The 10,214-nt window shown below is 41.6% G+C and overlaps 1 protein-coding gene across 2 annotated transcripts; it reads left to right on the forward strand.

Moving 5' to 3' along the window:
* Positions 1-527: 527 nt before the first annotated feature.
* Positions 528-10,157, forward strand: LOC124381897 (sphingosine kinase 2-like). 2 transcript variants are annotated; one of them, XM_046843800.1, is made up of 5 exons: positions 528-1,071; positions 5,104-5,253; positions 7,030-7,124; positions 7,211-7,326; positions 7,770-10,157. In XM_046843800.1, the coding sequence occupies exons 1-5, from the start codon at positions 657-659 to the stop codon at positions 8,596-8,598; spliced, it is 1,605 nt and encodes a 534-aa protein (XP_046699756.1). In that variant the 5' UTR covers positions 528-656; the 3' UTR covers positions 8,599-10,157. The 2 variants fall into 2 exon arrangements, with proteins under 2 accessions (XP_046699756.1, XP_046699757.1); XM_046843801.1 differs by having other exon boundaries at positions 734-1,012.
* The last annotated feature ends 57 nt before the right edge of the window (positions 10,158-10,214 follow it).

The following is a 10,214-nucleotide window of genomic DNA, read 5'->3' on the forward strand; positions in this document are numbered from 1 at the left end:
CTGTCTGTCTATCATATATCTGTCTGTCTGTCTGTCTGCCTATCTATCTATCTATCTGTCTGTCTGTCTGTCTGTCTGTCTGTCTATCTATCTGTCTGTCTGTCTGTCTATCTATCTCTTTATCTATCTATCTATCTATCTATCTATCTATCTATCTATCTATCTATCTATCTATCTATCTATCTATCTGTCTGTCTGTCTGTCTGTCTGTCTGTCTGCCTATCTATCTATCTATCTATCTATCTATCTATCTATCTATCTATCTATCTATCTATCTATCTATCTATCTCTCTGTCTGTCTGTCTGTCTGTCTATCTATCTATCTATCTATCTATCTATCTATCTATCTATCTATCTATCTATCTATCTGTCTGTCTGTCTGTCTATCTATCTATCTATCTATCTATCTATCTATCTATCTATCTATCTATCTGTCTATCTGTCTGTCTGTCTGTCTGTCTGTCTGTCTGTCTGTGTGTGTGTGTGTGTGTGTGTGTGTGTGTGTGTGTGTGTGTTTCAGTGTCGTCACTAGAGAGAGATCTTTTCAGCGGGACTGAATCCAGCTGTTAAACTCCAGCAGTCCCGCAGCAGTCTCCGGACTCCGCTCCCCTGCACCGTGTCTCCGGTGGATCTCGGGACTCTTGTCCACGGTCGGGATGGACGGTGATGGGGAGCTGCGCGCGGAGTTCACCGACGCGGCGACCGGGAGACTGCGACTCTGCGTGACCCTGACGGACCTCCGCCTCTCGGTCAGGAAGCTCGGTGGCTCGCCTGTGTGGCAGCACGGACAAGAGCCGGTGCTCGAGCTCGGCCTCGGGGACTGCGTGGGCTGCCGCGCGTGGCGGAGCGAGGACGCGGAGGACACGGAGGACGCGGCGGCGTATCTGTGCGCATATTTCTACCCTGTGCGCCGCAGCTGGACCGGAGCTCCCGCCGGCCGCCGGAGAGAAGAGCAGCGATTTCGGGTCCTCACCGGGAGAGACGCCCGGGCCAACCTGGAGCAGGCGGAGAGGTGGGCGCGCGCGGTCACACACCGAGCATCAGCACTGCGCACACCAGAGACCAGAGACAGTAAGAGAAAGTTACAGATACTAAAGTTTTTACTCAAAAATCTAGATAAAGAGTTTACAAACCTCCGAGCTCATAATGGCTCCTTAAGGAAAAGATCCTGATTTGTTATTATTATTATTATTATTATTATTATTATTATTATTATTATTATTATTGTTGTTGTTGTTATTGTTGTCTAGACTTATTCAGAGGCATTGAGACTCTGGAGCAGGAAGTGAAAATGGTTTTGGGACTAAAACTGGAACTGGTGGAAATAGTTTTAATGACAGTGTGGTACCAATGATACATTATTTATCTATCTATCTATCTATCTATCTATCTATCTATCTATCTATCTATCTGTCTGTCTGTCTGTCTGTCTGTCTGTCTGTCTGTCTGTCTGTCTTGCTATCTAAAAAAGAGGTTCTGGTAACTGTATAAAAACTGACCGAATGACTTAATGAACCCACAGGAAATGCTCAACACCAATTAATTGTTGATCAGAGAAGCAGAGCGAGTGGAACATCAGTAATGGGAAGGTAACTGGATCTGAGATGGAGCTGAATGTCCAGGAGCCGCTGTAGCACCTTCCAAATCTTCCAAATGTTGCAAGTCGTGACTACAAAGTCACCAATACCAGTAGCCACTGGAGGAAGGGCGACTAGCTTTCTTCAATCAGAAGACAGATCACTCCTTCATATCAGAATGTCTTCATTTCCTTTTAAAGTCCCTGTACCACGTTAATTCTTAATTTTGGCAGGATACTGGACATGTCCACATCTATTCATGGCACCAGGAGTCCTGGCTCTCATTGGTCCAGTCCATTCGCCACTATATGTGCGAACGCCGCTTCATCAAATTCATCATCTGCTCACATCAACTCTTTTGGACCAGCCTCAGAAACCTCAGGAACCTCTGTCTCTGTCTCTTAGGGGAAAACGTTTTATCTCAAGTTCTTTGAATGTAAAAAGAACAAATGATAGATCTGAAAAATAACAAGAGCAAGAACTATTCAGATGTTCCACATGGCATTAATGGAAAATACGACCGGAACAGTGGACACACTGGATTTAAAGAATTCCCAGAATGCAATGCAGCTATACAAGTTAATGAAGGTGATATGAAAGACAGACTGAAGGACTACAGCAGCACTGCACCACATGTTTAGATAGAGATGAAACTAGGGCTTAAGCTCACTGTAGACGCCAGTAGAATGGTATTGTGGGTCCTGTAAGATCTCCACTCAAAGTGAAAACATCGTGAAGAATGAAGATTTTTTTTGTTGTTGCTCCAAATGACGACCTATTTACTATAAATATTGCAACGCTGTTCATGATGGATTTTTTTTACGTCTGCTCCCAGATTGAGGTGGCGCTCAAACGAGGGTGTCAAAGCAAAAATGTTCCACACCTCGAAAATATCACTATCAGCCTCTTTTTATATCCTTCTGTTGCTACGCTGAAGCCTGAACCCGAGCTGGAAATGACTGCAGACAGCTGTCTTCAGTCCAATGAGCTGAAGTAAGACCGAGCGAGAGGAAATGTGAGCGTAGCAGCATGAAGAGTTTCTTAAACACGAAATAATGATGCCGATCTGATATTCGAGCCAGCGCTCATTAGATCTTATGACTGTAGACACTCTATTATATCTTTATGATCTACTTTAATCTCTGTAATATAATAAAATGGCACCCGCTTGGTGAAGTGGATGGAAGCGAGTGGCATTTCCTGATTTCCTGTTATATATGTAGTGTAGATAAAACCTCTTTATCATAAAAGCTACGTTCACATGAGAACGTTACGTCCGTCCAGGTTCTGTCTCCGTTCAGCCTTTAAGACATTTTTCAGATGAAGACTACAAATTCCATCTAAGCTCTATGTCTGAGTGGCTCTTCAGAGATAAAGGAGATGGCCTCAAGACAGGCTTCGACGTCGATTATAGATTCCTCTCCTCTTTATCTGTATGCAGCAGTGGGATCTGCATACCAAGCATCTGGCCTGATGTTTGGCTTTTGTGTTCCCCGTCCACCATTCGCTTGAAAGGTCACCGCTGCATCTTGTTAGCGTTGGTTTGATTTGACGTCATTCGGTCAAGTATTTTTCATTATAAATTCAAAAATTCACAAGAAGAAAAACACACACACACACACACACACACACACACACACACACACACACACACACACACACACAGAGGACCATCAACACTGTCTAGTCATGCACAAAAACATATAAACACATTAATGTAGGAGAATCCGAGCAGAAAATAGAGAACTAAATATTTTTCACAGGACTGTACTGAGGTTGAATGGTTTCTCACGCTCCAGCTCATCTATCAAAGAACCTTCATGGATTCTTGTATTTAGAGCGATGATAACGAGTAAAAATAAACTGTATTCTAACACACATGACCCACGCACATGCTCAGGACGAAGATGTGGTGGTTTTTGCAGTGACAGTCATAATAAATCAACTCTTTTGAGCGTAAACATTACTGCTTATGCTAGCTAAATTCATGTCTTCATAGCTAACAAGTTTTTCTGCTAGTTAATAATGTTTTGGGTGTAAATTAACATACTATTTATGCTAGCTGAAGTTTTTGGGACAAAGCTAATATACTGTTTATGCTTGATGAAACAGGAGCTTTCAACTCATATCGTCATGTTTATGTTAGCTGAAGTAGCAAAGTTTAAGAAGGACGCTAACATGCCATTTTCTGATGAAGCAGCAGTTTTAGCAAAGCTAATATACTCTTTGTGCTAGCTGAGGTATCAGTTTTGGATTATAGCTAGCATACTGTATATGCTAGCTTTTTTTTTTTTGTCAACGTTAACATACTGTTTATTAGCTGAAGAAGCAATTTCAGGAGCAGGTTAATATTTTATAAACAGATTAAGCTTTTAAAAATTCTGACTACATGAAATCCAAATCTGATTTGAGCGCTACAGCGGCGTCTCTAAAAGCTCTGCCTCGACGCTCACCGTTCTTTTTCTGTTAATGGACGCAAACGTCAGATCAGGTTTCCTGCTTTCAGATGTATAATTGATAACTGTGTGCTCAGGAGTGTGAGTCTTTCGGGTTAAAGGAACAAAATGTTACGTTAGCAGTGAAAAACAAATGCTGAATGAAAAAAGAAAAACTGATAATAGAAGACAGGTGAAGATAATGTATGTGTTCAGTAAAACCAATATTGTTCTGGATTGCTTTGTAGAATGAGAGCTAAACAGAGGGGAACTAAAGAGTCTTCCTGGACCTATGAACTAAATGAGTTGTTGGCTCAGGTCTGGTCATTCATCTGCACATTTAACACAGCAAAAAATCTAGGCTTCACTGCTCATTGAAAGGTCACAGGAACCTCCATCAGGCTCCATCTGCAGGAGATTGGAGCTTAATCAGTGATACACCAAACCTCTACATAGTTCAAATTGCTGTTGGCATGTGTGTGTGTGTGTGTGTGTGTGTGTGTGTGTGTGTGTGTTACTATGTCTGATGTGCAGGAGAATGGAGTACAGACCTGCATCCATTATTCACACAGAGTTCTCATACATCACCACTGTTACTTTTTATACTCAAGCCTGTTCCAAAATGAGAACCTTTGTGCTGCTTTAATCAAGGAGAAATCATATAATGACAGGGGGAGTTTTAGTTTTTCTGGAGTCTTAGTTCAGAAGCAGGGGATTAGTCAAGTCAAGTCAAGTCAAGTCAAGCCAAGTCAAGTTTATTTCTATTGCACTTTTCACAACAGACATTGTCTCAAAGCAGCTTTACAGAATTTAACAGTTAAGGTGAATGAGGTGTGTTTACCCCTGATGAGCAGCCGTGGTGACTGTGACAAGGAAAAACTCCCGTAGATGTTATGAGGAAGAAACCTTGAGAGGAACCAGACTCATTAGTATTAGTATTAGTACTTTTATTCCAGTACAGGAAAGACTATTGCCTCTTTAATCCAGTACTGATGAAATGCAAATGCTGAGTCCGTGTGTGTGTGTGTGTGTGTGTGTGTGTGTGTGTGTGTGTGTGTGTGTGTGTGTGTGTGTGTGTTCAACTCCCTCAGGTGTTAAATTCGGTCGAGTGTGCGTAAGCCGGAGTGTGATGGTGTTGGTGAATCCTCAGAGTGGACGAGGCCAGGCCATGTCTCTCTACACCGGCCCTGTACTGAGCATGCTCAGTGAGGCAAACATCTCTCACACACTCATCACCACAGGTCTGTATCACATACATACGGTCTCTACATTTGGTCTCTGCATTTTTCCTCCATCTTGTGCATCTTGTGTTTGTACAAAAGGATTGTATATAAATATTATATATTTTATTGTAGTGTTCGGGGCAAATGTAGTTTTCGAAGAAGATCAGCACTAAACAGCCTAAACGAACACCACTGAATAAACAATGCTAATCTTCTTCTTCTGGATCTTCTTCTTCTTCTCTATAATAACCTTCATGGTTTGTGGCTTCATATTTCACCCTTCACAATGTATCAGTCTGCCTTATTTTAGGATTCATTCCAAAGTCACATTTAAGTTCATGGCATTTAGTAGATGCTCTTATCAAGAGGCACTTATAGTGATCGCATTTATACACCTGAGCAGTTGAGGATTAAGGAGCCTCACTCAGGAGCCCAGCAGTGGCAGCTTGTTGGTGTTAGGACTTGAACTCAATAAATTGACATTGACTCTGAGAACACTGTGAAGCATGTTAGGATAGCATCATTCCCTTGGCCTCTTGCCTGCTTGTGTATGCCGAAATGTGTATAGCAGTTATCATTGTGGCGTAAGTTTAATAAGAGCAGTGTTTATGAGGGAGTCGAGTCATGAGCTTTTGCTTGGAACATAATTTGACATAACGCCATGCAACCCACTTAAATAAAGCAAACAAAAACACATACCTTTGTTCTGCTGCCCTAAATAGTATAGGGCCTTTCGTTTATTGTTTATTATGAATGCATCACATTGCACCCTAGTGGTCTGGAGAGTTATTGCAAATCAGAGACATAAGGATATGTGCCGTGGTGCTCGATGTTTTAATGCACCACAATAGCCAACTTTATTTATTTATTTATTTAAGGAGCTACAGAGAGTGCTAGGGTGAAAAAACAAACCTAAATAAGCATCTGTCAGGAAGCAATGACTGTCTCCACTAGGACATATATAAATATATATATATATATATATATATATATATATATATATATATATATATATATATAAAAAGCCATTTTTAGACAAATGTAATATGTCAGTGCACAGACACAAACAGGAGTGAATGGAGATCAGAAAGATGCCTAGAGGCTTCTGGTCTGCAATATTTATGGAGCAGTTAGAGATGAGGGTTGACCACAAAGCACAAGGGGGCACATACTTTTGTTTTCTGATACTTTATTTAGCACCAGTCATAGTGTATAAGACACAAGTGATATGTCTGGGGAAATGTACTATATTGATTTACTTTATTCTTGCGCCTACGTGTAGCTAAAACCGGCTATACATATGCGGGGTATCAAAACCAGAAGTCAGAATAAAAAATTCTCGAACGACTCGAAATTCGGTTGCCATTGCTGTAATTATACACCGCTCGTTAGACTGTCGTATATCTTTCATTCTGTGTGTTTTAGCTGATCTGTGCAGTGGCTTCATCCCACAGGATCAGGATCAGGTTTAATGTCAAGGGAAGTTGGTTCGATCCGAACATGATGTACGCACTGATGAGCCGAGAGAATGCCGCCTCAGCGTTTCCTTCCTGTAATATTTCTTTCTTTCCCTCTGTTGACCATCTCTTTCTTTTCTCTTCTTTCAAAACCAAATCTTCTCGTCTGCCTTTCAAATCCATGTGTCTGTCTGATGTTTGAGGATCAGTAGGTAAACCCACTAAGACGGAAACCTTTGAATAATTACGCACCACTGCGTTCAAACCCCACATTGTAACAACACACACTTGAAATAAAACTAAAAAAATGGAAGTAAATATGGGCTTCTCTCCTCAGAGCATCAGAACCATGCACACGAGCTGGTCAGGAACGCTGATCTGTCACAGTGGAGTGCCATCGTCATCCTGTCAGGGGACGGATTACTGTTTGAGGTGTGTGTGTGTGTGTGTGTGTGTGTGTGTGTGTGTGTGTTTGTGCGTTTCTTAAGAAATAATTATGCAGTGTGCATGTTCTGCAGGTGATCAATGGTTTGATGGAGAGGGAGGACTGGGACGAGGCAATCCGCACTCCGCTCGGGATTCTTCCTGGAGGATCTGGCAACGCACTGGCAGCATCAGTGCACCATTACACACAGTGAGTACTGATATGTACCCTGTATGTCTCAGGCTCTCCACAGTGTCAGAAGACTGATTTGACTTGGGGTGTGGAAAAGTGCTTATGTGACTTGAAAGCACTAATAGGGTCATTTATATGCATAGGACACAGGAAATTATCCAGCAGAGCTTCGATTCATTACCTGAAGCAGCCACAGTCAAAGATTTTGCATCACTTATATCAGACAGTACAGAGAGAAGGAGTTATGGTTCATGGTTGGGTCTGTGTGTGTGTGTGTGTGTGTGTGTGTGTGTAATACTGATTCCTTGTAAGTATTATTGTTTATTATTGTTTATAAAATGTTTGTGAGTATGTTTTCAATTCACATTAAATTTATTTCGACTGCAGGTCACAATCACAAAACGCCCCTCTCTTCTACTCTTTGTGTACATCGTATTACATTTTTACTATGTGTGTTTCAGAGCTGGCCCGGCTCTGGGCGAAGACTTGCTTCTAAGCTGTTGTTTCCTGCTCTATAAAGGTCCGGTCTGTCCCCTGGATATCGTCTCTGTACGTTTGTCCTCGGGACGCCGTCTCTTTTCCTTCCTGTCGCTGGCCTGGGGCTTTGTGGCCGACGTGGACATCGAGAGCGAAAAGTTCCGCCACGTGGGTGCGATGCGCTTCCTCGTGGGCACTCTTCTCCGCCTGGCGTCTTTGCGCACCTACCAGGGCAGGCTGGCGTTCCTGCCCGCTAGAGACGACTCCGATTTGGCATCGATCTCCTCTTCTCCTCGTTCCCGTTTTCGTCAGCGGCAGAGCAGCAACGAATGCGCAACCCGTAACGCTATTGGTGACGAGTTCTTACTCGAAAACGAGTCCAAGAATGACCGACTTCCTGACAACCTTTTAAATCCTGTTGGAGATTCGGTGCCAAGCGATTGGACCGTAGAAAAAGAGCAAGACTTTGTTCTGGTTCTGGCGACCTGCCACTCTCATCTTGCCGAGGAGCTGATGGCGGCACCGGATGCCCGGCCTGACGACGGGTACCTCCACCTGCTCTACGTGACAGCGGGAATATCACGGCCAGCCTTGCTTCGACTCTTCCTGGCCATGGAGAAAGGGACGCACCTGACATGCGAGTGCCCACATCTGATGTACCAGCGTGTCCAAGCACTGAGGCTTGAGCCAATCACAAAACCCGGAGTTATCACTGTAGACGGGGAGCAGGTGGAGTACGGGCCGATTCAGGCTCAAGTTGCACAAGGGATGTGGCAGGATTATATGTGGATGATCCCCATCCTAAAAACCTAAAGAGACCAACATTTAACATTTAATAGAATTGACCTCATGTTGATCTTCTGTGGTTTAGACCTGGACTTTATTACCTGACGATTGACTGATTTTGTCCAATAATAATAATCCTGTTTAGACCAAAGGTACAATTTTACTTACTGCAGTAAGAACCTACTTTTTAAACTTTTTTTTAATTTATCTTTTATTAATTTAGTTTGAATGCCAGGATGGTCTAGCTGCTGAGCTTGCACTGGTGGATGTGTGTGTGTGTGGATCTACAGGAGTGCAGTGTGATCTTCACAATACTTCAAAACACACACTAGCTACTTGAACCCGCTCGATGAATGCAACTCATGATGGGGTTTTATGGATATTTAACTCTCAGCTAAGTGCCACGGAAAAAAACACGGAAATACAAACAAAACTTCATTGAGGGGTTGAATGGGGAGCTGAAAAGGGCACTGCATCTGGTAGTATTGACAAGTTTCTTCTTTCTCATGTTTCTCAATTTAGATCAAGCCTTAGTACTTGACAGATTTATCTAACTAGTTTATGCCAAAAATCTGGACCAGTTGCATCAGGTGGTAAAGTTGTGTTGAAGCGAAACTTTGTATTCTTTTGCACAAACTTCACCAGCAATTCTAGAACTGCTGCTGACAATTACAGACATTATGTTGTTGGTTGTAGAATCCTTTGCAGCAAACAAGAACTACAGCTGTTAACAGCTGGCCTGGAGTCAATGGTTTTGGAATTCTAGCTATTAACTTCTGGACAGAAATCAGTAAATCTAGAATTTCAGTTAATAATTGCTGGCCTGAAGTCAGTAGAACTAAACCTCTAGCTATTATCTGCTGGCCTGAAACAGTAGTTATAGAACATGTAAATGTAACTGAATGTAACCGGCTCTAGAGCTCTGAAACAAACCTGTTCAATTGCAGCACAGTTTTGATTACCTGGCTATGAGCACAAGTTGTTTAATACTCCTATATCAATAGCTCAGATTCTTCCCTGCAGTTTATTCTCCTGCTTTATGCAGCAGTTGTTTACAAACCAGCACAAGATAGAGTCTATCAGACCTTCTCTTTCCTTGGCAGAGGCTTCTAGAGTTATGTTTAACTTTATCAACAGTTATTGAAGTGTTATTTGTTAAAATATGTAAAGCAATAAGAAGAAATGTACTGTACTGTAATGTAGCATAGACCAGTAAGGAAAAAAACATGTTCTCTTTTTACAATAGTGTGTATTAGGTTTTAGACCATATTTTTCATATATTCGATTTCTATAAGCACAGTTTCGATGTGCTTTAATCCAATATATGGTATAATTTACACTGTACAGATAATAATAATATTACAGCAATATAATAGCAATATTAATATAGTACAACTACTATGGAAAATGTTATGAGATTGAGTTGAATGGTTTAAATGTTGACTCTCATATCTCAAAGAAGAAACACACATTCATTCCATGCCATCTACAATTTCAGGTTGTGTTATTAGGCCATGAAATGTACTTTTTATATATAATATTTAGATATTATTTAGATATATACCATAATAAAGTATATAAAAATCTTTTTGGACCCTTTGGTGTATTTCCATGAAACATTTACACACTAAATAGTGATATTT

The sequence above is a fragment of the Silurus meridionalis genome, chromosome 29 (genome assembly GCF_014805685.1).
Source record: "Silurus meridionalis isolate SWU-2019-XX chromosome 29, ASM1480568v1, whole genome shotgun sequence".
Taxonomy (NCBI): Eukaryota; Metazoa; Chordata; class Actinopteri; order Siluriformes; family Siluridae; genus Silurus; species Silurus meridionalis.

Bases quoted from the DNA above. Each gene is read 5' to 3' on its own strand.
- LOC124381897 (XM_046843800.1), top strand. From the start codon at position 657: ATGGACGGTGATGGGGAGCTGCGCGCGGAGTTCACCGACGCGGCGACC. The intron at 1,072-5,103 runs GTAAGAGAAAGT...CAACTCCCTCAG, and splicing joins CACACCAGAGACCAGAGACA to GTGTTAAATTCGGTCGAGTG. The intron at 7,125-7,210 runs GTGTGTGTGTGT...CATGTTCTGCAG, and splicing joins GGGACGGATTACTGTTTGAG to GTGATCAATGGTTTGATGGA.